This window comes from Muntiacus reevesi, chromosome 3 (assembly GCF_963930625.1).
Source record: "Muntiacus reevesi chromosome 3, mMunRee1.1, whole genome shotgun sequence".
Classification (NCBI taxonomy): domain Eukaryota; kingdom Metazoa; phylum Chordata; class Mammalia; order Artiodactyla; family Cervidae; genus Muntiacus; species Muntiacus reevesi.
The window spans coordinates 102,627,657-102,654,461 of NC_089251.1; the positions used below are offsets into that span (position 1 = coordinate 102,627,657).

Genomic DNA, 26,805 nt, shown 5'->3' on the forward strand with positions numbered 1-26,805 from the left:
TGGAGAAGCTAGTACTTCCGGAGATGAATGGCTTGAGCGTGAGGCAAGGGGAAAAGGGAACATGAAATGATTCTCCTTCCTACTGGGAGCCAAGCGGTTCCAATAACAGTCACTTTGCCGGAGGTATTCTTGAAGGAATTTAGCAAGCACACGCTGAGACTTTAGACCATGCTAGGTTGGCTGACATAGAGCAGGGAGAGAAGGAAACTCCTGATAAACTCCTAGATGGACTATGGAGGCTCTCCACAAGTTTCCTGACATTGATCTTGAAAGTGCAGAAGGAGGAATGATCTTAAAAGATAGATTTCTCACTCAGTCAGCTCCAGATAACTGCGGTAAGTTATGAAAACATGTATTTGGACCAAATCAGTCTTTAGATAATCCGTTGCAGCTGGCTCAGACGATATATTATGGTAGAGAATATGAAGAGGAAAATAAGAGGAAAAAAAGAACCAGGCAGAAGACTGATGCCCCTTCAATGGCTGTGAGACCTGCTCTGAAACAGCCTGAGAAAAATGTCCAGAGGGACCCAGGTGAAAAGGGATGGGCTTGCTATTACTGTGGAAAGGAGGGGCACCTCAAGCGGGATTGCCCTCAGGTATCTAAGCCGCCCCTGGCTCCACGTCTGGTCTGCGAGGGACCACACTGGAGGAGAGACGCCCCCAGAGGTGAAGGCCCCAGGGGTCGGGCTCTCAGGGCAATCAGGAAGGTGCCCGGGCGTCCCCACGCACGCTCCCACCTAATCACACCTGAGGAACCCCGGGTATTAATAACTGTGGGGGCAATCTGTCAGTTTCCTTTGGGACACTGGGGCAACTTTCTCTGTGCTCAATGAAGCCCCCGGTCTGCTTTCCTCCCGATCCAATACTGTAACGGGACAGTCTGGACGAGCCAAACATGATTATGTCAGTCACCCTTTAAGCTGCAACTGGGACTCTGTGCTGCTTTCTCAGGAGTTTCTGATCATGCCAGAGTCTCCCTCACCCCTTCTGGGGAGGGATATACTGAGCAAGGTCCAGGCCTCTGTTTTCATGAATATGGAACCCACTCTTCGTAATGAAACAAACTGTAAATCCTAGAGTGTGAGCTGATGAAAAAACTGTGGGTTGAGCACAAAATGCCGTTCCTGTCATTATCAAGCTCAAAGACCCTCACCTGTTTTCACATCAAAAGCAGTATCCACTAAAGCCCGAGGTTAAGGAATGGGCAAAACCTTACTGTACTCACTTCTCATGATGTAAGTGGGATCTTAAACTCTAAAGTCCAGAACGACAATGGGGCCACCTTTAAAGCTGCTGTAACTCAAGGGGTGTCAAATGTTCTAAGAATAGAATATCACCGACCCTGTTCCTAGAGACCCCAAACTCCAGAAAAGTTTGAAAAGGCTAATGACACTATTAAGAGACATTTGCATAAGTTAACTCAAGAGACTCAGGACAATTGGCTTAAAGTTCTACCCTTAGCTTTAATGAGGGCTCGGACTGCCATTAAAAAGGAAGGACTGTCCCCCTTTGAATCTATCTATGGAAGACCCTTCTTATGCACAGACATTGTTATAGACCCTGAAGCCTTAGAAAATTAACTACGTGAGTCAGCTTTCAGCCTTTCAAGAGACATTTCAGAAACTCTGGGAGGTGACGTCTGACCCAGCCTTTGAGCCAAACAAGCCGCTGTTTGATCAGGAACTGAGATGGGCCTGAGGATCTGGGTGGGCCTGCTTCTATCTTCACCAGCGATCATGTGTGATGCTTCTCTTTAATCTGATGATATCTAGCAATCCTAAAATGGACTGGTGCCACACTTTGTACTTTAACTATGGACATAATGTAACTTTTAACTTTGATTATGTTTTAACTTGGTTTAATGACTATTTTGCTGCACATAATAAGGTAAATGGGTCTAGATCTAGTGGTTTTCAACCTGATGTTTAACAAATATGGGATGAGGTTATATGGCTAAGTCCTAAAAAGGGACGCCTACTATCTCAGTTCAGTTCAATTGCTCAGTCGTGTCCAGCTCTTTGCAACCCCAAGGACTGAAGCACACCAGGCCTCCCTGTCCATCACCATCTCCCAGAGCTTACTCAAACTCATGTCCATTGAGTTGGTGATGCCATCTAACCATCTCATCCTCTGTCGTCCCCTTCTCCTCCTACCCTTAATCTTTCCCAGCATCAGGGTCTTTTCAAATGAGTCAGTTCTTCGCATCAGGTGGCCAAAGTGTTGGAGTTTCAGCTTCAGCATCAGTCCTTCCAATGAACACCCAGGACTGATCTCCTTTAGGATGGACCAGTTGGATCTCCTTGCAGTCCAAGGGACTCTCAAGAGTCTTCTCCAACACCACAGTTCAAAAGCATCAATTCTTCAGTTCTCAGCTTTCTTTATATTCAACTCTCACATCCATACATGACTACTGGAAAAACCATAGCCTTGACTAGATGGACTTTTGTTGGCAAAATAATGTCTCTGCTTTTTAATGTGCTGTCTAGGTTGATCATAACTTTTCATCCAAGGAGCAAGTGTCTTTGAATTTCATGGCTGCTGTCACCATCTTCAGTGATTTTGGAGCCCCCAAAATAAAGTCTGTCACTGTTTTCCCATCTATTTGCCATGATGTGATGGGACCAGATGCCATGATCTTAGTTTTCTGAATGTTGAGTTTTAAGCCAACTTTTTCACTCTCCTCTTTCACTTTCATCAAGAGGCTCTTCAGTTCTTCCTTTCTGCCATAAGGATCTGTATATCTGAAGTTATTGATATTTCTCCCAGCAATCTTGATTCCAGCTTGTGCTTCATCCAGCCCAGTGTTTCTCATGATGTACTCTGCATATATAAGCTAAATAAGCAGGGTGACAGTATACACCCTTGACGTACTCTTTTCCCTATTGGGAACAAGTCTGTTGTTTCATGTCTAGTTCTAACTGTTGCTTCTTGACCTGCATACAGATTTCTCAGGAAGCAGGTCAAGTGGTCTGGTATTCCCATCTCTTTCAGAATTTTCCACAGCTTGTTGTGATCCACAGTCAAAGGCTTTGGCATAATCTATAAAGCAGAAGTAGATGTTTTTCTGGAACTCTCTTGCTTTTTAGATGATCCAGTAGATGTTGGCAATTTGATATCTAGTTCCTCTGCCTTTTCTGAATCCAGCTTGAACATCTGGAAGTTCACGGTTCACGTATTGCTGAATGACTTGGAGAATTTGGGGCATTACTTTGCTAGCGTGTGAGATGAGTACAATTGTGTGGTAGTTTGAACATTCTTTGTCATTGTCTTTCTTTGGGATTGCAATGAAAACTGAACTTTTTCAGTCCTGTGGCCACTGCTGAGTTTTCCAAATTTGCTGGCACATTGAGTGCAGCACGTTCACAGCATTATCTTTCAGGATTTGAAATAGCTCAACTGGAATTCCATCACATCCACTAGCTTGTTCGTAGTGATGCTTCCTAAAGCTCACTTGACTTCGCATTCCAGGTTGTCTGGCTCTAGGTGGGTGATCACACCATTATGCTTATCTGCGTTGTGAAGATGTTTTTTGTATAGTTCTTCTGTGTATTCTTGCCACCTATTCTTAATATCTTCTGCTTCTGTTAGGTCCACACCATTTCTGTCCTTTATTGTGCCCATCTTTGCATGAAATGTTCCCTTGGTATTTCTAATTTTCTTGGAGGATCTCTAATCTTTCCCATTCTATTGTTTTCCTCTATTTCTTTGCATTGATCACTGAGGAAGGCATTTTTATCTCTCCTTGCTATTCTTCGGAACTCTGCATTCAAATGGGTATATTTTTCCTTTTCTCCTTTGCTTTTCACTTCTTTTCTTTTCCCAGCTATTTGTAAGGCCTCTCAGACAGTCATTTTGCTTTTTCACGTTTCTTTTTCTTGTGGATGGTCTTGATCCCTGTCTCCTATACAATGTCATGAACCTCCATCCATACTTCATCAGGCACTCTATCAGATCTAGTCCTTTGAATCTATTTGTCACTTGCCCTGTATAATTGTAAGGGATTTGATTTGGGTCATATCTGAGTGGCCTAGTGGTTTTCCCTACTTTCTTCAATTTAAGTCTGAATTTGGCAATAAGGAGTTCATGATCTGAGCCACAGTCAGCTCCCAGTCTTGTTTTTGCTGACTGTATAGAGCTTCTCCATCTTTGGCTGCAAAGAATATAATCAATCTGATTTTGGTATTGACGATCTGGTGATGTCCATGTGTAGAGTCTTCTCTATGTGTTGTTAGAAGAGGGTGTTTACTATGACAAGTGCGTTCTCTTGGGAAAAGTGTTAGCCTTTGCTCTGCTTCATTCTGTACTCCAAGGCCAAATTTGCCTGTTACTCCAGGTGTTTCTTGATTTCCTACTTTTGCATTCTAGTCCCCTATAATGAAAAGGACAATTTTTTTGGGTGTTAGTTCTAGAAGGTCTTGTAGGTCTTCATGGAACCATTCAACTTCAGCTTCTTCAGCATTACTGGTCAGGGTATAGACTTGAATTACTGTGATATTGAATGGTTTGCCTTGGAAATAAACAGAGATCATTCTGTTTTTGAGATTGGATCCAAGTAGTGCACTTCAGACTCTTTTGTTGGCTATGATGGCTACTCCATTTCTTCTAAGGCATTCCTGCCCACAGTAGTAGATATAATGATCATCTGAGTTAAATTCACCCATTCCAGTTCATTTTAGTTTGCTGATTCCTAAAATGTCTACATTCACTCTTGCCACATCCTGTTTGATCACTTCCAATTTGCCTTGATTCATGGACCTAACATTCCAGGTTCATGTGCAATATCACTGTTTACAGCATCGGACCTTGCTTCTATCACCAGTCCCATCCACAACTGGGTGTTGTTTTTGCTTTGATTCTGTTTTTTCACTCTTTCTGGAGTTACTTCTCCACTGATCTCCAGTAGCATATTGAGCACCTATCGACCTGGGGAGTTCATCTTTCAGAGCCCTATCTTCTTGCCTTTTCATACTGTTCATTGGGTTCTCAAGGCAAGAATACTTAAAGTATTCCATTCCCTTCTCCAGTGCACCACGCTTTGTCAGAACTCTCCACCATGACCTGTCCGTGTTGGGTGTCCCTACATGGCTCATAGTTTCATTGAGTTAGACAAGGCTATGGTCCATGTGATGAGATTGGTTAGTTTCCTGTGACTGTGGTTTTCAGTCTGTCTGCCTTCTGATGGAGAAGGATAAGAGACTTATGGAAGCTTTCTGATGGGAGAGACTGACTGAGGGGGAAACTGGGTCTTGTTCTGATGGGTGGGGCCATGCTCAGTAAATCTTTAATCCAATTTTCTGTTGATGGGTGCAGTTGTGTTCCTTCCCTGTTACTTACCTGGGTCCAAACTATGGTGGGGGTGATGAAGATAATGGCCACTCCTTCAAAAAGTCCCATGCAGACACTACTAGACTCAGTGCCCCCAACCCTGCAGCAGGCCACCATCACCCACGCCTCCGCCGGAGACTCCTGGACATTCACGGCAAGTCTGGGTCAGTCTCCTGTGGGGTGACTGTTCCTTTCTTCTGGGTCCTGGTGCACATAAGGTTCTGTTTGTGCCTCCAGGAGTCTGTGTCCCCAGCCTTGTGTAAGTTCTGGCAGCTCTGTGATGGGGTTAATGGCGACCTCCTCCACGAGGGCTTGGGCCATCCCCAGGTCTGCTGCACCCAGAGCCCCTGCCTCTGCAGAAGTCCCCTGCTGACCCGGCCCTCCTCAGGAGACACATACACACAGCTCTGTCTCAGTCTCTGTGGGGTCTCTGGGTCCTGGTGCGCACAAGATCAGGGTTGAATAGGAACCCAGTTGGCTGGGGAGTGAGCCACAGGTGAAAATCACATTGCTCACATCATCCAGGCTTGGGACAAGGTTGCAGAGCTGGGCTTTCTGCCTGAACGTGTCTTTTTTCTGGTTGTCCAGCTGGAGAAGGGATACCACACGCCGTCATTTGGTATCACCACACTGTATTGAGTTTTCAGTAACATTGCCGTCAGCCCCTTGAACTGATGCCCCTTGGACGAGGATCCTGGATAAGTCCTCCTGGGCAGGCAGAGTTCATCCCTGGCTGCTCCTTTGCTTGGGGAGGAGGGGTTCCACTTCCACAGGCTTCTGGCTACACCAGGGTGTGGATCAGACCCCATCTGGAAGGAAGAGGCTGATATACTGGGCACCGCAATGACCCTTACCTGGGAACAGAAGACATATTAAAATGCAGAACCAAGCTGTATCCCAGGGAATGGGGACAGGAAGGAGGCTGGAGGTGAGGGAGTTATGTTTTCCTTTTCCATGGTTCTGATGGGATTCTCTTCCTGAAGTGAGCAGAGGGGACTTGGCCAAAGGCACTCTGTTTGCCAAGAGGCCAGTCCTGGTCATGTGGCAGCAGCCACAATTCAGGCAAGAGAACCTTCTGGACGGGCAAGATGCTGCAGATCAGGGCCAAGGAGGGCTGATGTCTGCTCCATCTCTCTTTTGGGCATTATAACAAGCAACTTTTGTTAGCCGTTGCAGTCAGTCTAGCTGGATTCTGAGGGTTTAAGGAATGTATCTACTTCTATAGCTGGGACTCAGCCTGGTGGAGATGACTCTATAACTCTGCCATCCAGTGGGAGCTGTGGCCAAGCTTGCGCTCAGCCACTTTGGTCATGTACGACCCCTGGCAGCCTATGGACTGCAGCCCACCATGCTCCTCTATCCATGGGATTTTCCTGGCAAGAAAAGTGGAGTGGGTTGCCATGCCCTTCTCCAGGTCATCTTCCCCACCTAGGGATCAAATCCACATCTCTCACATTGCAGGCAGACCCTTTACCCCCAGCCACCAAGGAAGCCCAATATGGTAGCCACTTGTGGCTACTGAATGCTTAAAATGTGGTTTTTCTAAGAGACACGTGATTTAAATATAAAATATATATCAGCTTTTAAGAACTTACTATCAAAAAAGAGAATGTGAAATATTTCATTAATATTTAAAAAATTCGATTACCTATTGAAATGATAATAATTTGGATATACTGCAATAAAGACATTATTAAATTAACTGCACCTGTTTTTCACTTTTTAAAAATGTGGCTACCAGGAAATTTAAAATTACATATGTGGCTTGCACTGTGTTTCTATTGGAAGCTGCTGTTCCAGAAGCCTCTGGATGACTTTCAGCAATTCTGAGGTGAGTGAGTGGCCAAGATGTGAAAACACCAGCAGGATGGATTTAGCACCTAGCATCCCTTGGGAAGTTCCAGACATGGGTGAGTCAGGAAGCCCCCACTGAGGATGGGTTCAGGCCATGCTACTTGGGTATAAAAGGGGAGGATGACCTCAGAGGACTGGACCCGTGGGTGACATTCAGGAATAAGAGAACCGGTGATTTTCATTTCGCACCAGGATATCTGTCCAGAAACCCAAGATGGGGCTGAGAGGTAAGAAGCCCCGAGGTGCATCCCAAAGAGCTTGAAAGTGGCTTCCAGTTTCAGTAACCAACTAAGTGATTCTATTTTAGGGCCTTAGGAGCGTATTCACAAAGACCTGGGTGATCATGGCTATGGATTTTATATGTGTGTTTAGTCGCTCAGTCATGTCTGACTCGTTGCGACCCCACGGACTGTAGCCCGCCAGGTTCCTCTGTCCATGGGATTCTTCAGGCAAGAACACTGGAGTGGGTTGCCGTGCCCTCCTCCATGGGATCTTCCCAACCCAGGGATCGAGCCCAGCCTCCCGCATTGCAGGTAGATTCTTTACCGCCTTAGCCACCGGGGAAGCCCATGGGTTACATCATAAATCCTGTGCAACAACTCCGTCTTACGAGAACATGCTATCACTCAGAGCAGTGGGCACGCTGGTGCTTTGCCCAGATCCCTTTCCAGTTCTGGGAACCCATCCCCCAGCTCCTTGGACTCTGCTGCTAACAAGCACAGCTGCGGGGAATCTCCTGGCCATCCAGGGGTTGGGACCCTAGGCTTTTACAGCCACCTGGGGTGCGGTTCAATCTCTGGTCGGGGAACCAAGATCCTGCAAGCCGAGAGGCATGGCAAAACTACAGCTGTGATCCCTTTAGATCATTGCCTGTGGGCTACAGGTACCCCCTTGCCTGTTCAGAGAGTTGAAGTCCCCACAGCCAGCCACTGACTGGTGTAGGTCATGAGACTTGGCCCCAGATGGAATGACTGAGCTGCCACTTCTCTCAGAGCCCCCCTGGGACCAGGCTGAGGCCACATCTGAAATCACACTCTTGGCTTCTTCCCCTTTCTGGTCCTGCTCCCCGCACTCCTCTGGTTTCTCCTGGAGGCACTTCCTTAAGTCACTTGTTCCCAGAAGCTCACCTCTGCTTTTCCTTCTGGGGAACCCCACCAGAAAACAGACTTGATTGTGGGTGTGGTCTTGACCTAGGGTGGTGGCCAGGTGATACACACCCACTGACTGCGTGTGGGATTCCAAACCCTCGGGATGCTCTTGCTGAGAACCCTGGTTGTGTGTGCAGAAGGGCAGGGACCGCAGGGGCCAGGAGAGGGCCCGTGTGTGGCCTGCCTCACTCCAGGCCATGGCCATGAAGCAACCGCGAACATCACACCAACAGCCACATGACTTCCCTCCGACCATTTATTTTGTTGCTGTTTAATCAGGCTCTTTCCCAAACATGTCGTGATCTCCTGCATCGGCTCTCATCCAGAAAGTTGAAACCATGTCCCACTTCTCATCATCTTCACGATACCCTCTGCTCTCTTATTTAAAGTATTTCAAAGTAAAGATCGAAACAGGACCTTGGCTGAGTTTTGAACACGGAAGTGTATTCTAGGCCTACGTTTATAGATAAAGTGGTGGGTGGGGAAGAATGATGAGTCCAGGGATGCTGGGGGGAAAATCCACAGCAAGGGTAGTCACACAGGTGGGCAAGCAAGATGGGGAAGGGTGTCTGAGGCCGGGGGCTTCAGAATTATCAAACTGCTGACTTAATGATGGGGAGAGCCTTAGAAAAATCTAGAAATACACACTGTCTCCACATGGGAAGTGCCACTTCCCCTTTAGGAAGACTAAAAAAAAAAAGAAACCCCCAAAACACACATTAACCAAGCAGAAAAACACACAGCAAACTCTAAGTCTCCAGATAAACATTCACAAATAGGCACTTGGTGTCTGCAGCTCTGGGGTTGGAGAAACCTGGGGCTTGGGCCCCCAAAGGCAGAAGCCACTGTTCCCAAAGCAGGAACAGCAGCTTCCGAAGGCGCTGGGGTCCCATCTGCTGCGGAAGTACTGGCCCCGCTGGAAGGGCAGAAGGCTTGTTTAAAGAAGACCCGCCCCTCTCATTTCACTGAGACAGTGACTTATGGAAGCTCTGCATCCTGTTCATTTCCTGAATATAGTGAAGTGGCATTTCTAAAGAGCACATTGCGGAAAGGGCAAAGGCTGGCCATTTAAATGCGGGTGGCTGCCTCCTGGAGGCAAGGGCCAGACCCCGTTTGCTACTGGGCCCTGCACCTTCAGAGCCCACCACTGTGCCTGGTACTCAGGCACACAATACAGGTTTGTTGAATGAGTGAATAATCCAAGAAGAAAATCTCAATTCTTCAGGAATCCAAATTTACAAACTTTTCATTGGTTATAAATCAGCTCCTTTTTAACCCTCAAAGTGGAATTATAATTCACTTATTCTCCAAAGTCAGCTGTCCTCAAAAGGAAATTTTAAAGCTGGAACTAAGTCTTTTCAGTGGGAGCCAGGGAATGAATCTGATTATGTCCAAATGAAAGGATTTTCAGCAAATGTACTAAGAAACTTCAGTGGGGGTAATCGGTCCATCTCTAAGGCCAGAAGCTGGCCCAGAACTGGCTGTTCGGGCTGGAGGTTAGGGCAGGGTCTTCATGTCTTGCGCCTGACATCTGGAGGGGAGAGGTGGGTCTCTAACTGTGTCCTGCGGTGGGGAGGTCTGAGCCTGGCTGGCGGGGATGAAGTCCTTGTCTAGCTGCCTGGAGAGACGGCATGGGAGCAGGAAGTAGAGGCCGTGAGAGGAGAGGGGTTGGGGCGGCCAGAGAATTGAGAACCCGGCAGAAAAGATGGATTACACAGCTCCCCCTGGGGCATCTTTGTACAAGGAACTCTTGGGCCACAAGGATGCTGGTGTGGGGAGGAACTCCCGAACATCTGGGAGAGCCTGGGTCCATGAGAAAGATGAGGCAGAAGGAGCGTCTTGGAAACTGAGAAGGCTGTGCTGATAAAATCTGCTGCCAGCAAAGGTTCTGAGCTTGATGATTGGACACTCAGGGAGTCGGGGGCTGCCAGTGGTACCTACACTGCAGAGGACAAGCCAAGGGGATCTGAGGCAGGCTGGAAAGGAATGAATAAATGGGGGCTGCCCCCTGGACACCCAAGGGCAGTGAATTCCAAAGGATGTGGCAGTTCAAGGTACATCTGGATTCTAGAATCCTTTTCCAAGCTGGCTGCCTTGACCCTTGGGGTGTGGCTACTGGGCAAACTGGTCATCCCAGAACGTCCTTCCCTTCTCCTCTCATCCAGTTTTGGACAACAGACTAAAGATTCTGGGGGAAGGTTTTGGGTCCTGGGATTTTTTGTTTGTTTTTCACATCAGGGCTATACAGACTCTGGCCAAATGTTCAGCTATTTTCAGGAAGGTCAGAATGGAGGCTCACAGGGGGAGGTGACATGGTGGATGCTGAGGCCCTTCTGAGAGAGGGCAAGGCACGGATACCCCAAACCCCTCCCCGCTGCTTGAAGGCCCCTCCGTGGTGGCCTGCAGCCCCGTTCAGGCAGGGGGTGCTCTGGGGAAGTCTGGAGAAGCCAGGGAGGGAGGGGGCACCCGGGCCCCTGTGTGTCAGCCCCGACAGCTGGGTTTCCTCCTTTCTGTTATCCAAGCGCCTGACTCAGCTTTGGTGCTGAGTACTCACTCCAAACACGGTGACCTTGAGTAAACACGTTGCCAGCCACGCGACTAGGTAAGGAGCCAGGCTGCCTCCCCTCACGGAGGCCCTTTCTTCCAGAGATCTTAGTAGGTTCTGATAACTGACAATTGGGACCACCTTTTCCCCCTCTTCCCTTGCTTTAAATTTCCACTCTTCCGTTTAAAACTCACCAAGACAGAGAAAGCCCTCAAAAAACCAGACCCCCACCCTCAACCCCCGAACGAGCAGAAGCCGGTTTTGGGGGTTCTCTCCTCCCACGACCTCGCTGTGTGGCCCCTTTCCAGGTCCTGTAAGTAAAAGTAAAATTGAAAGTAGGAACGTTTTCCCCCAGGTTCCCTGATGGCTGTCGCTGAAAGGCACCCTGCAGTCACACTGAGGACCACAGAGGCTGGTCAGGCCCCGGCTCGGGGAGCCGACGGGCTGCGACCGGCTCACGGCAGCCCCGGGCAGCTCAAGGCTCCATGTGCCACCACTTGAAGGCGAAGGGCTTCCGGCGCACGTTGGTGCCGCAGTGCACCTCGCCCAGAAACTTGTGGTAGGCGGAGATGTCGTCCACGAAGGTGCAGCAGAGGCCCAGGGGCTCCAGCAAGGAGCGCACGTGCGTCTCCAGGCAGCACACCTCCTCCACCTGGGGCCCGAACGGCTTGGGGATGCCCAGGTCCTTGTCCAGCACGATCATGTTCACCTGGGGCGGGGAGGCGGGGCCGCAGTTACGATTGGTGAGCGCCTGCTCTGCCCCGCCCTGTTCCGGACCCTCCAACCACCCTGCGATCTAGGGACTGTGATCGTCCCCACTTTACACATGCAGAAACTGAGGCTCAGAGGGGGCTAAGCACCCCATACACAGCAGAGCTAAGTGGAAAGCCTAGCACCCCGCCCCTGCATGTACGTGTACGGACACACATGTGCATGCAGCTATACATGTATGCATCTGTGCGTGCATTGCAGGCATGCGTGTACATGTGTTTTCATGTGTGTATATACACATCTACATTTCTGTGTGTGTGTTTTAACCTCTTTCTAGCTCACAGAAGACTCTCCTCTATGATAACAAGAATCTCTCTTGTCTGTAAAGGCCTTTTGAATTTGCAAGGCACTCTCCACTGTGTTAAGGTGAAGGCTCCCCCAGGGCCCCAGGGGGCGACCAGGATGAGCAATCCTCCCAGCAGGGTGAGTGCCGGGGTGGGAGGGCACACAGCGGCTCAGCCGGGCCCAGGGCCCAGGGCCTGGACCTCGCGATCGGCCAGCCTCAGCCGAGGGGTCCCTCTGGGTCCAGCCCGCCCCCATTGACGGTTTGGGTGAGGTCCGGAGCCCGGAGCACCTCACCATGTTTGGGAAGAAGGCCCTGGCCTGGCGGCTCTCGTCCATCTTGAACAGGGCGGGCAGGTCGATGATGTCCTGCTCTGTCAGTCCCAGCTCCTTCTTGAGGATGTCGCGGTTCCAGTCCAGGCAGCGCTGGGTGATGGGGAAGAAGGGAAGGCGGGCGGGTGAGGGGCGCCCCGACACCTCTGCCCACCTCACCCCTGCCTGAGGCATCAGACCTGGGGCCCCAGCACTCCAGGGAGCCTGTAGGCTCCTCCAGCACGGGGCCACCTCTCTGGTGCGCCTCCCACCCGTACGAGTAATAGAGAGCGAGAGAGAAAGTTACAGAAGTCACACCAGAAGCTCACAGAAATGACACTCAGTATTCTTTCACTGATCACCAGCTACGAGTCGGACCCCAAGTGCGTGCCATGCAGTATCCCGCTGAATCCTCAGGCCACCCCAGGCGGTAAGAATGACAGCGACAATGGTTTTGATTAGTAATGATAAAAACTAATATGTACAAGTACCCTAAGTGTATGTTCTAAGTGCTTTACATACGTCCCTTATTTCAACCTCAATCTCATGAGGTGGACACTATCAGTATCCCTTACTAGAGATGAGGCGGCTCGGTGATGAATCCGCCTGCCAAGGCAGGTGACGCAGGAGACACGGGTTCAGTCTCCAGGTCGGGAAGACCCCCTGGAGGGGGAAATTGCAACGTACTCCAGCACTCTTGCCTGGGAAATCCCAAGGACAGAGAAGCCTGGAGGACTATAGCTCATGGGGTCACAGAGAGCCTGAGCGCACACATCCTGAGTGTTAGAGATGGGGGAACCTAAGACGCAGGGTCCTTAGTGAGTGGCCCAGAGTCCTAGCCGAAAGTGAGGGGTCATGGTATGACCTCAGATCTACATGACGCGAAAAAATGACAACAGAAAGGAGTCGTGATAAAGTTAACTTTCAAATAGCCGTGAGGCCTTTGGGGAACTTTTGGAATCTTGGGGTTGCTTCTCTAGCATCCACTCCACCCCTCCCCTTGAAAAGTAGCAGCCAGTTATTGGGTTGGGTTTCACAGCTAGTGCCCCTACCTCTTTGTTCCAGGGATCAGTTCAAGGATGGGTAATAAACTAGAATTAAGGCAATCAGGATATGGAATTCCTCTGGCTACAAGAATTGGTTCAGGTTGGCACAATCAGAGTGAAATGCAAGGCTTTTGTTTAATTGTTGGGGGTATATAAGACCTCTCTCTTTCTGGATGGTATGGGGGGTGGATGGGAGACCTTGAACTGCTGCAACTAAGCTCCTGCCTTGAGGGTACCTGCAGAGCCCAAGAAGTGCAGAGAGATGGAGCCAGAGCCCGGATCGACCTACGCCTGAAATCCACACCACTGTTGAACTTTCCACTTGTATGAGCCAATCATGCCCTTTTGTTTAAACATGTCTGAGTTTTTTTTTAACTTGGTGCTTTAAATATGCCCATGCAAATAAAGAGAGATCTAATTCAACTAAATAGGACCCTGTTGACTGGTTTCTACTTCTGGATACAATTTTGAGATTGAGGGATTCAGAAAGTAGAATTCATCCATAGATAGAAAACTTCAGGAATCTGTGACCCCTAAAAAATAAAACTTCAGGGCATATCTTCATATAAGAGTTTTTCTGGGAAGTAGGTCTGTGGTTTTCATATTTTGGTGTCTGTGGGTCTCCCCCAAACGTTGCGGGCTCTAGCCTTACAGAACCTTCGACTCTTGAGCACTGCTTGATACATTTTCCTGATCTCCTGTCTGCTTCCAGCCTCTGCCGACCTGCACATCCCCCCGCTGCCACATCATTCAGCTTCTGGTACAGGAGTAAGTCAGGAAGGCGGGACCGCAAGCTCGTTGAGGCCCTTCCCTCTGTTGTGTGCCCTGGATTCCTCGCCATCCCCTAGGGCAGCCCCAAGGATGTGACAGGCGCCAGCGGTCACAGCCTCTTCCCTCCCACAAGCCCTGGCCCTGCGCTCACCTGGAAGTACTGGTTCTCCTGCACGAGGCTCTCATTAGACAGGATCTTGTTGATGGTGATGCGCTTGCTGCTCATCCCGCCCAGGCCTGTGGGGTCGGAGGACAGGGGATGGTCTATGTCCAGCCTGGTGCTCCTCTTTGCCAAGACTCTCAGCTTCTGGGCTACCTCTCAGGCTGAGGGCGACAGGCCAGGGACAGGCAGGAGCGTGGGAGGGCAGCGCCCATGGACGCTCCTTTCCCCAGGGCTGGCCATATCACTGGGACCAGGGAAGCAGGGGGCTGCTGCCTCGCTCTCTCTCTGGTCGGAGGGTGGGCTGGCACAAGAGGCCTGCTTCCAAAGACGAGTAGCAGGCCAGGGGCGGGTGGCAGAAGCAGGGTGCCCGGCAGTGACACCCTCCTGTTTCAGACCTGCCTCACACCCCGCCCCCTACTGTTCTGAGCCTGCATCTACCTCCTGTCCCCTTGTGGTGGCCCACGTGGCTTCTGATTGGCGATACCCAATGCTGAAGGAGCAGCTGCTAGGTAGTAGGGAGTCTTCTAGATGTTCACTCGGATTAACTCGGTAGTCCTCCCCCCACCCATTTCTATCAGGTAGCTTCTAGCATTAAGATGTAGACGCAGAGGCACAGTGAAGTCCCACGACGCGTCCGAGGTCTCAGTTGGTGGCTGAGCCAGTAAGCAGACCAGGAAGTCTGACTCCAGAGCCTAAGCTGCTAACCCCTCTCCCCTGTCTGACACGGGGGCACTGTTTCCTAGTCTTAAAGCTTGGCAGTGGCAGACGGGGGCTGTCGCTGAGCTGTCTCCAACCCCTTGGACCTATTTGTACAAAGATAATAGTTCCTGTACCCTATGGGTAGCTTTGAGGGGTTGATGTAGAAGGAAGCTTCCAGAAAGTTGAGACTCATGCCTGCCAATCTAAAAAAAATGTCCTATTGGTGGGAATTAAAAAAGGATAGTGGTCTTAAATTCATCTTGTCCGTCCCTGACACCAGTCACTAACAGGAACAGAGGAGGGTGGTCATGTAAGTATCAGCCAGCCTGAGGGATACAGACTTTTGGGAGTGGGTGGATTAGAGAAGCCAACCTGAAAAGGGACAAAAAGTAATGTAGGAAAAACACTTAACAACCGGTCATGGTGTCTCTAACCTGGCTCACTGTCTCTGCCTCATCAGCTTTCTTTCTTCCACAATTAATTTAAGAGCAAAGCTCATCCCAGTTTGTCTGTCTCAGTTAAGTGGATGCCTGAATGAAGCAGACGGTTTCTCATTCTGGGACTAGCGGTGATGCCGTCTGACCTTGCAGCGTGTCTGCGAGCTCCCACTCTTCTTCCTGCCCCTAAACCGCAATGTGTATGCTCTTCCCTAGCTTCCTTCCAAAACACAAGGTCCCAGAATGCAGATTGCGCTTCAGCTTTGAAGCATTTAACTCTCCTCGGGGGCTGGTGCCATGTGAAGCATCCCACACCGGGTCCCGAAGAACCTCAGGCCACTGTCGATGATCATAAGGGGCAGTGGGCGGCTTGAGGTGGGGCTGACCACAGCGCAGAGGCCAGGGCTGCCTCCCGCCAGGGTGACCCCACGGCCTCGGGGCGGGCTGGACGGCCGGGAGTGGAGCTGGGTGTTGGGGGTCAAAGCGCTCCCCGGCCCCGTACTCCCAAAGGCGCCCCTGGGGGCCCGGCTCGCTGCCAGGCCCCATGGGCACTCACCTTTGAACATGATGGCCTCCCCGTGGCCCTCCTTCTGCTTCTCTCGGAAGAGCTTGTAGCAGGCTGAGGTGCTGGCCATGAGCATCCGGAACTTCTGCGAGAGACCGTCCAGCTGGCCGGTCAGCAGGGGGCCGGTGGCCGAGCCGCGTGGGGGGCTCCTGCACTGTGGACCCGGGCGTTGCCTGCATATCGTCTCACGCCACCCGCGCTGAGCGGCGAAGGCTGCCTGGCAGTGTGTCTCTATTTCAGAGGACTATTTCTCACCCTTCCTGCTACAGAAATTTTCCTGCCTCAGCAATGCAGTTGAGTTGAAGCTCAGTAAAAGGTGACCTTGGGCAGAGATGAAGAGCTTCTCCAAGGGGCCAAGAGGCCCGGCCACTTGCTCCAGATTTCCAGGGTATTAAGTTGCAGACATTTCTTTTCACTTCAGAAAACGAAAGAATCTCTCTAGAGCCCCAGGCCCACATCCCATTGCTCTCTAGGGCATTACGGCCAGTACAGTGGCCACTAGCCCTGTGGGGTTACTGGACAGTTGAACTGTGGCTGGTCTTAGTGGAGATGTGTGAACAATAAAACATACACCAAAAAGAGAATGTAAAACCTCTCATTAATAATTTTTATAATGGCTACATGTTGAAATGCTAAAACTTCAGATTTATTGGCTTAAACGTTTACTGGCCACAGCAACAACATACAAGCCAGCTTCAGCCTACTTCCTTCTTCCTCTATACAATCCACTTCCAGCAGACCGCCCCCGCTGCTGACAAGAGCTGGCAGTGCAGGGGTTCCGCACGAGCCTCCTCCTCAGCCTCAGCATCCACTCACCTTGGTGCCTGGGATGGGGACGAAGGTCATGAACTCGTCCACGTGGCCCACGGTCAGCCAGTCTGAGTAGAGCTCCACGGGCGGCTGCACCTGCTGGGCCTGCAGGAAGTCCCGCACGACCTTGGTCATCCTCCGACCTCCGGACCTGGGTGGGGATGGGAGGCGCAGTTCAGAAGGTCGCCCGTGGTGCCTGTCTCGCCAGAGGGCTTGTAGGAGGAGTTCAGCCCCTGGAAGCCAGCCTGGGCCCAGCATAGCATCAGCAGAAAAGTCACAAGGAGGAGCCTGAGTTGCAGAGACAGTGGCTCAGGCAGAAAGGCACTTAAGTCTGGGGGGAAGAAGGAAGTGCCAGCTGCAGCCACGGTCTGTGTGAAGGGCAGGGAGCCCGGCCTTTAGCCCCGGAGGGCGTCAGTGGGTACAGGGAGGCCAGCTTCTGTGCTCAGGACTGCCGGAGGGGCTGAGGCTCAGGCAGGGCTCCAAAATCTGCCCCCGCCTATGTCCCTCTTGGCTAGGAACTTCTCAGTTTCAATCTTCAATCAAGTGATGCCTCTTCCAGGCAGCCCTTCTTGACTTTCACACTTCCTGAGGTCTTCAATCTCCCCATTACCCTTACACTATAACCCAAGACCTTCATAGTGGCTGGCAAATTCGTTTTTGATCTGTCCCCTGCCTATCTCTCCTACTTCATCTTATTCTTCCTTGTTCTGTCTGATCCAGCCAGGTGCTAAGGCTGTTACCTTGAAGGTTTCGCCCTGGCTGTTCCTTGGATGTGGAATGTGCTTTCCCTTTGATCTTTCCATGGCTGCTTCCTTCTCATCACTCAAGCCTCAATTCCAGAGTCATTTCCTTAAAACCACAAGAGCCAGAGTGCCCTTGGCTTGTCACTGTTTACCATGTACCTATTTTATCTTCCTCACTGCGCTGATTAGCACCCAGAAGTATCTAACTTATTTGCTGGCTTCCATGTTTATTTTCTATGTTGCCCCGATCCCTAATCGAAAACTCCCCAAGAGCTGGGGCTTTGTTTTGCTCATGGCTGCTTCCTCAGAGCCTAGAACAATGCCTAGCACAGAGAAGACCCTCCATAGATGTTCGTTTCTAAGAAGCCCCCTGAGCTCCCCTGAGGGGTAACTCCCTCAGGGGCTCCTCTTGGGTTTCCCTGGCTCTGTTATCCTGTCACTGGATGCACCCACCCCCGGTTATCTCCACCATCTCCACCCCGGTTATCTCCACCATCTCTGGGAAGGTGGGGGCTGGGCTTCATGTCTGAAACCACATGCCTGTCACAGGCTTCAGAAATATCTGCTGAATGGATGGGTGATGTGTGAGAGCAGGGGGAAGTGGGCAGAGGGGGCAAATGGTCACTGTCTGCGCCGGTGGCCTCCTCTCTGAAGCCAAAGCATCCATGTGGCCCACAGGGAGCCAGATCCCAGCTGGCCCCACACGTGCGGGTTCCTGGCGGCCCCTTTGGTAAAGTGAGGACCCACGGTACTCACGTCCTCCCTGGTGACTGCCCTAACTAAGGACGAACCTGCCTTTTCGTTGGCTGGTAGGCCACCTGGGGAGGGACGGGGTGTGTGGACAGGCCGGAGAGCCAGGGACCCAGGCCTCAGGGCCGGCCGTGGCTTCTCACGTGTCTTGTGTGTGGGCTTCCTGGGGGTTTGCTGGCGAGCCCCCACTCATCTTCTCTCAGTCCTGTTCCTTCTCTAACTCCTGCATCCCTTCCCCACCTTATTTATGACCTCATTATATACCCTCCCATTTGGGGAAGAGGGTCACTTACTCAGTTTTATGTTAGATCCTAATTCATACTAAGATGTAAAGGCTAACTTGATTTTCTTTCCAAGAATGTCTGTATCTTGTCTGTCACGGACGAGGTTAATTCTCCCAGCCAATCACTGCATGTCTGAGCAACCCAGCCTGCCCCAACAGAAACGACAACTACCCCCCAACCCCTGACCTCACCACCCCCCCTTCTCCAGCCCCTCCCTGCCTTCTCTTACAGAGGAAAGCTGCTCCCGATGAGGATCCGGCCCAGGGGGTATGTCTTGCCATTCACGGTCACTGGCGGACTGACCTCCAGGTTCCCAAAGGAATCAAGGCTGGTGACAGGTTCAAAGAGCGGCTCCCGGGTCACATAGCCAAAATCTGGGCCCTGGGCAGGGGGCACACACCCGTGGTTAGTCCCCCGTGGCCAGGAGCCCTTAGTCCCAGCCCAGCCACCCCCTGACGACCACTTTCCACCACCTTTGGTCTGGCCCTGTGAGCACTCATCTTCCGGGGGGTTACCCATGTGCTTCTTATTCCCACTGAGAGCAGCAGCCTGGCACGCGGAGGCTCAGTTTGTGAGCACGTCAGTACGAGTGTAAATAAGAGTGTGTGTGTGTGCGTGCACACATCTGAGCCTCTGCACCTGTCTTGATTTCTTAAACACAGTCACTTCAGTTCAGTTCAGTTGCTAAGTCGTGTCTGACTCTTTGTGACCCCATGGACTGCAGCACGCCAGGCCTCCCTGTCCATCACCAAATCCTGGAGTTTACTCAAACTCCTGTCCATTGACACAGAGAGATACTGGTGATCTCATGACTGGTCCTTGTTTTGTGCCATTGACATGCCTATTCCTCTATTAATGCAAGCAAGAAACGGACCTCTACTGATGTTCGCTATTGAGGGATGGGGGCTGTTTGTTATTACAGTCTTATCAAGTGAAAGCTGACCAATACCTGCAAGAACGTCAGATAAGTAACATATATACAGTTTTGACCCATCTCCAACCAACCATATTTGTTCACTGAGCCCAGATGCAGCCTCAGACTCCTCAGCACAGAGCTCTAACAGACTGGAGTTGCAGGATGCAGCCCCGTGATGAGTGTGGTGAAGCCGCTGCCACTCCCTGAGTTTTAAGTTTCCTTTCATGATTTTTCTTTTTTTTTTGGTAAAAAGGTATGTATCTTGCTTGAGAGCTTGCACTGGGGCTGGAACGAAGCTTGTCTGACAAACATCCTTGCTAATAAAAATCTTAGAGTGAGAAGACATGGCTTATCCTGGCCCAGCTTAGAGGCTCAAGGGACAGCTGTGCCCAGAGGGGTGAATGGCTGCAGCTTAGCGCTTTCTCTCCTGGGAGCCCCAGACGGCAAGGTGTGATCTGCCAGAGGCTGGGGCAGCTGGGTTTTACAGCCTCACACAGGCGGGCAGGCACGCAGCGCAGAGCCGGGCTTGGCCCGGGCCTCCAGGAACAATGCAGCCCAGGGCACTGGTGCCAGGCCAGCCTGGAACACTGCAGGCAGGTGGTGACCCGGGGAGAAAGTGAGAACAGGATCTGAGAGACCCCGGTCCTCAGGCCTGTGGCACCTGCTGACCGGTTTGACTGCCCCTCGTGTTGGAGGACGTGGACAATCCACACCGAGGACAGTGTCCAGGGCCGTGGAATAAGAATCAGAACAACAGCTAATAATAGTCATCGTGTCGGGAGCAGCACGGGTGTCTTAGATCACGCCTTCAGTCTTCGCAGCAAGTCTGTGAGATGGATACCGTTTCGATCCCCATCTTACAGATGAGCAAACTGAGGCTTGAGGAGGTTAAGTTGCTTGCCCAAGGTCACGCTGCTGCTAAGGGGTGAAAATGGGACTCAGGGCCAGCTCCATCTGGCGTTCCAGAGCTGTGTGCTCACACCGCTGGTTCTGCCATCTCCCTGTGATGAGGGGACAAGGTTAGTGAATGTTCTCGAGCAGCAGGTGTGGACTTGGTGAAGGGCTGCCTCTGAGCAGCTCTGATGTCTCATGGGAGGCTGTCCTGCATGGTACCTTGGGAAAGACCCCTAATCTACATTTTATGCTCCATCCAAGCTCCCCTGCCTGTCCAGGGCAGAAGGTCAGGACAGAGAAGACTGATTCTGGTTCTGTCCTCATTCAGCTGGTTGTTGAGGGCATAAAAGGAGAGCGGTAATGACCTCTAGGATCAAGGGTGGGGGTTAGACTGCTTTTTTTAAAAACTCATGAACTGAAAAATAACAGCCTTAATGAGCTTTGAAGTTGGAACCATGCTTTTCAACAATTGCTTATAATTTTCCTCCTTGAAATGTATTTTGCTGCAAGTTGGAGGTGGGGGCAGGGGCAGGTCTCTGCCTGCCACAGCTCTCACTTCTCCGTTTTGGAAAGGTATCAGTTATGAGAGCAGGAAAGGATGTTTGAGGTTGCTATTCCAATGACCCATTCTGCAGATGAGAAGATGGAAGCAACAGACTAATTTGCCAAGGGGCTTCCCAGGTGGCTCAGACGATAAACAATCTGCCTGCAATGCAGGAGACCCAGGTTCCGTCCCTGGGTCAGAGATTCCCCTGGAGAAGGAACGGCAACCCACTCCAGGGTTCTTGCCTGGAAAGTCCCGGGGACAGAGGGGTGCCCGAGGCCTCCCTGCTGCTCTGCCCTGTAGCACAGTCCCAGGGCTGCGCCCCGACCCCATCCTGCAAGGCGGCCCTCAGCCTCTCACCAGGAGCTGCTTCACCGGGAAATCCTTCAGGTTTCCGTCTCTGGGGGAGTCCAGCACCACGGGGAAGCCTTTGTGCGGGGCCTCGATGTAGCCAAACTCGATTTCATCCTGTGGGGACCGCGGAAAGAGCCACCCATGAGCCCAGGGGCCCCCGGGGAACGCCAGCCGGCCTGCCCAGTCCCCCCAACACAGCCCACACAGTCCCCCCACCCCCCACAGGCTGTGTAAGAGACCCCCTGTGGCTTCTGACACAGCCCCCTCGGCCTCTGCACGCCCCGCATGTGCCTGCACTCACTGGCCCCGCTTTAAAACACAACTGGAGGCGCCCTGTGTACATCTCCCTGCAAGGAACACTTAAACGTGAGTGCATTTACAGACTGGCTTCGTTCTGTCGTATAGTACGCCACAGAGAGGCCATCCAGTCCTACGGGTGTCCCCTTCCCCGAGGACGGACGTTTCGTCTGTTTCACAGCCTTCTGCTCCTCTAAGAAGCTGCAGTGAGTCGCCTGGCGTGTTTAGACCCTGTGCACATGCACACGTGTGATCTGACATAGAATTCACACGTGCGGAGCAGCTGGGTGCCAGGTGCTGACACTAAGCCGCCTCTTCTGGCCTGAGTCCTGAGCTGCGTCCTTCCCAGCCTGGGGGGCCTCACCTGGATCCAGCGGTCTCCCCGGTTCATGTACTGGAAGCAGACCTTCAGTTCGCAGTTGGTTTTCTCCACCAAGTTCTTCACCTCTTTCAGGAACAGGTAGTTGTCCTTCATGCTGAGGAGCGTGGGCAAGAGGGAGAGGCAGGAGGGAGCGTGAGGAGGCACAGGCCCGCCACGGGGGAGGCCCTGCGGGGCAGATGAAGCCCCTCTGTGCTCACCGGTGCAGAGGCCACTGGAGTCAAGGGCCGCGCAAACTCAGCCCTTCCTGCAGTGTCTGCCAGGGTCATGAACAGACAAAGCGAGGAGGGGAATTCTCACCCCGCTTCCCAAAAGCCTTCCACCTCTGACTCCCAGGTTTCCAAGAAGAGCTAAGCTGACCCAGAGGCAGGGGCTGGCTCAGCACACGGGGCGTGTGGCCAGCATCGCCTGCTCCTCGTCTCGCGGGGCCTCTAGCACATAACACGCTCAGTGAAAAGCTGCTGGATGAGTAAGATGAGCTGGATATCCATCACAGAGGAGGGTTCCCTGCTATATGGCACGGGCCCAAAAGATACGGGAAAGAAAAGGTAGCTATCATTTTTAGAGCACAGAAGAACTCTGTGCCAGGACCCTGACGAATTCTTTGCCTGCTTCATCCCACTTAGTCCTCGCAGGGGCTCGGCGATGTCACCGTCTCAGAGACACAGAGGCACAGAGAGGTCACGTGAGTTTCTCGAGGTCACACAGCTGAGAGGGAACAGGCACGACCGCTCCTGAAGCCGCAGCTCTGGCCGCCCTCCCATCCGCAGCGTGCCTGCCGCTTACCAGCACACAAACACCGACACGGGAGGCAGGATGTTGGGGGTCATGATCCACGGGGCGACGCGGAACGCCACGGTGTCCGTGAAGATGGGCGTCAGAGGGATCGCCTGGGTGTGGGAGGGCAGAGGGCAGTCTGGTCAGGGGGTTTTCCCTGCTGTCTAACCACGCAGGGAGACCAGGGATCGCTGCTCAGCCGCTCGGCTGCGTCCCACTCTCTGCAACCCCACTGGCTGCGGCACGCCAGGCTCCTCTGTCCCCCACTATCCCCTGGAGCTCACTCAAGCTCACGTCCATTGAGTCAGCGATGCCATCCAACCGTCTCATCCTCTGCTGCCCCTTCTCCTGCCCGCAGTCTTTCCCAATAGTAGTACATTATTGAGCGCTTACTGTATGCCAGGTCCTGTTTTGACAGGTGAGACTTCACTTCTGCCATACTCAGGGGTAGATACTATTTTAATCCTTGTTTGTAGGTGGGAAAACCGAGTCACAGACCTCTGACTCACAAACTGTATACAGCTGTCCAAGGTCAAGTGATCAGGAAGGGGGCAAGCCTGTATTTAAGCCCGGACTGTCTGGCTGTTGAGTCCAATTTCAACCGCTATCTGATCTCATTGCATCAAAGTTCTTTTCCTGAAATTGGCTCATGTGATGACTGAGTCAGACCCAGCTTTCCTCTGTGTTTACTCTGGGTATCTTGGTCTTTTCTACATGTGAGCATTTTAACGTTACTGGGGGAAATTTTGCTCCGTCCAGATTTCTCTTTAAGGAAAGGTTCAGGAAGCTTGCCTGGAACCTGAGAGAAGATGAGATAAGATTTCTTTGCATGGCTGGCTTTGGAAAGCTACAGGAAACCGTGTCCTGCCCTTGGCGGGGAGCATGGGGGTGGCCTTCCCCACCCGGGTCTGCCTTTTGCTGGTGTCTGTTGGAGGGGCCGCTCTGAGACCCTGATGGCCAGGTGCTGTAGGCACTGGGGGTGTAGGAGCAGCCCCTCCCCGCCCCGTCTCGTTATCGCCGTTTTCTCTGCCTTGCCCTCCTCCCAGGGACTTGAGAGCACTTTGTGAATGAGGAACAAGCTTGGATGCTTACAGTCACCCCAGGAAGCAGAAGCACTTGTCATTTCTATTTTCCAGGTGGGGACAGCGAGGCACACGGGGTCAGCTCACTTGCCCAGCGTCTCGCGGGCTCAGACCCAGGCAGCCTGACTCGAGCCCCTTCTCGTAACCCTGAGGCCCAGCTGCGCCTGCGGCGGAGCCCACGGCATCTCGCCTTGCAGTGGTCTAGAGGCGAAGCAGAGGAGCAAGCTGGTGTCTGAGGGGCAGCCGGGCCCCCCTCTATCTGGCAGAGGGGGCCTGAGAGCCAGGGCTCCGGGGCTGCAGTTTTGGTGAGAGGTCCTTACGGGTGGGACGCAGCCTAGGCTGGGGCACTGCTCCCCGAGGGGGCGGGTACTCGCCTCCCCACTCAGTTCCTGCAAACCAGGAGCGCGGGTGTGGGAGACGTCTGGCCGCAGGGAGGGCACGTGGTTCGGGACTGGGTTTGGGGTTCGGCCTGTGGTCAGAGTCGGCAGCACCCACAGCGAGGGTGCGGGGCCAGTTAGGGAGGGAAGAACAGGGCACATGCACATGGCCTAGTTGGCTCCGCGTGCTAACCGCTGGGCCCCTGTGCCCAGAGCTACGCCCACCCTAGACAGCGATGCGGGCTTCCCGGGTGGCTCAGCGGTGAAGACTCTGCCTGCCTGCAGGAGACGCAAGTTGGATCCCTGGGTCAGGAAGATCCCCTGGAGAAGGAAACGGTAACCCACTCCAGACAGTCTTGCCTGGGAGATCCCGTGGATAGAGGAGCCTGGCTCCTCAACTAACGTCTGATCTTGTTGCATCCCAGTTTTCTTCCTGAAGTCAGCTCACATGATAATCGAGCCAGACTCGGCCTTCCTGTTTCTGCTCTGGGCACCTCACTGTAGTCCACGGGGTCACAAAGAGCCAGACACGACTGAGTGACTGAGCGCACACACTCACACACACACACACTCACACACATACACACTCACACATGCTCTCACACACACACATACACTCACACACACACAAACTCACTCACACTCTCTCACACTCACACTCACTCACACACACACATACACACACTCACTCACACTCTCACACTCACATACACTCACACTCACATCTCACACACACACTCACACACACTCACACACATACACACACACTCTCTCACACTCACACACACTCACACACACACTCACACACATACACACACACTCTCTCACACTCACACACACACCCACCCACACACACTCACACACTCTCATACACACACTCACACACATACACTCACACACACAAACTCACACTCTCTTACACTCGCACACACACTCACACTCTCTCACACTCACACTCACTCAATCACACATACACACACACATACACACACACTCACACTCACACACATACACTCACACACACACAAACTCACTCACACTCTCTCACACTCACACACACACTCACACTCTCACACTCACACACACACATACACACACTCACTCACACTCACACACACACTCTCACACTCACACACATCTCACACACACACACACATACACACACACACTCACTCACACACACTCACTCACATTCACACACACACACACTCACACACACACTCACACTCACTTCAGGGAGCAGGCAGACCTGGGGATAGGCGTGAGGTCAGATAAACACACGAAGACCATCCTGCGGAGGAGGTACAGTGAGGAGGACCCCCAGGGCGGAGCGGAGGACCCTGGCAGATGTGTGCAGGTGGTGGGAGCATTTACATCTCCAAACCTGGACTTCCTCCAAGGGGAGCCCGCTCCAGCCCCCGGGAGCCCCTCCCGGCGGCGGCCCTCACCTCGGCCATGTACTCCAGCAGGCTGACGTGGATGGAGACCAGGCCTGAGAATCCCTCGTCGGGGAAACGCAGGCCTTCCACGAAGAACAGCAGCTCCGCGGAGCCGCCTGTGTACTTGACCATGTGGTAGAGCTTCCGCCGGCCCAGGATGTGGACGTAACGCTGGCCGAAAAAGGGGTCTGGAGGAAGAAGGACCCAGGTCAGGCCCAGCTCCCCCAGCCGACCGTGGGGCGGGATCACCGATGGGGGTGTGACAGCAAAGCCCCTTGTCCTCTAGACGCAGAGAGGAAGCACAAGCGGCGAATGGCACCGGAAGGGCCGCGGCCTGTTCGTCGCGCCTGCGGACCCTAGCCCTGTGGCCCCGAACCAGACGCCCTCCCTGGCTTCCGGCCTCCTCGGCTATAACGTGAGTGAGCTTGCCCTGGGACGGAGACAGGAAATGAGAGAAGCTGAGGACTGGGCAGCCAGTGGTGGCGAAGAAGGGAATCTCTGTTTCCATTTCACAGAGAAGGAAACGGAGCCCCAGAAGGGAAAACGGCTTGTCTGGAGTCCTATAGCCAGTACGCAGCTGAGCTGGGACTCAGATCCCTAATTCTATCCCCACCCTCTCCTCCTGTTTATATGAAGAAAACACCCACTTGTGCCCTCAATTCCCCTCCGTATAGAGGAAGCCATATCAGCATGCGGGTCTCTCGCAGTGCATTTTTTTTTTCCTGGTTGCACACATTTGTGGCTGGGAGGAAAGGCCGGTTTCTCCCACGCTCCTAGGCCACTGAAATCTCCTGGCTCCTTGCAGCGCTGTTCCCTCTGCTTAGAAGACTTGTCTCCCTCCTTTCAGGCCTTGATGTGTCGCTTCTGGGAACTGCGCCCAGATCCCCCAGAGACCAAGCCAGGAGCTCTGTCTGCAGCGTCTGCACCCCCGTCCTTCCCTGTCCCAGCCGTTAAACGGACATGGTCTCAGTGTTCAGCTCTTGGCCCCTAGAGCCTGTCACCTGCGTGATGGCCGAGACAGGCCCGGCCAGGCCCAGCACAGGTTGTGTCTGATAAACGTCTACTGAATGCACCAGTGTTCCCACATCACTCCGTACGGGAGAGCCTTCAGGCCAATTCAGAGCGCATATACTGAGTCACTTGTCTCTGACCACATGGGCAAGGACCTCTGGAGGAGACAGAGAGGGTCAAGAAGCAGACCCCCGAAAGGCTCAGCTTATGATAAGATCACGCAGATGA

General features: G+C 52.4%; 1 protein-coding gene across 2 annotated transcripts in view; it reads right to left on the reverse strand.

The window, feature by feature from the left end:
• Window positions 1–8,578: 8,578 nt before the first annotated feature.
• PADI2 (peptidyl arginine deiminase 2) overlaps window positions 8,579–26,805 on the reverse strand; it is a 56,654-nt gene continuing 38,427 nt past the window's right edge. The window contains exons 7-16 of one of the 2 annotated variants that reach the window (XM_065929893.1): window positions 25,576–25,754; window positions 22,678–22,781; window positions 21,877–21,988; window positions 21,222–21,329; window positions 18,737–18,888; window positions 16,737–16,881; window positions 15,912–16,005; window positions 14,208–14,293; window positions 12,225–12,353; window positions 8,579–11,583 (exon numbers count right to left, since the gene is read on the reverse strand). In XM_065929893.1, coding sequence (XP_065785965.1) covers window positions 11,350–11,583; window positions 12,225–12,353; window positions 14,208–14,293; window positions 15,912–16,005; window positions 16,737–16,881; window positions 18,737–18,888; window positions 21,222–21,329; window positions 21,877–21,988; window positions 22,678–22,781; window positions 25,576–25,754 — 1,343 coding nt within the window. In that variant the 3' untranslated portion in view covers window positions 8,579–11,349. Of the gene's footprint in view, window positions 11,584–12,224; window positions 12,354–14,207; window positions 14,294–15,911; window positions 16,075–16,736; window positions 16,882–18,736; window positions 18,889–21,221; window positions 21,330–21,876; window positions 21,989–22,677; window positions 22,782–25,575; window positions 25,755–26,805 lie in introns of both variants that reach the window. The other variant, XM_065929891.1, reaches the window with a different exon arrangement.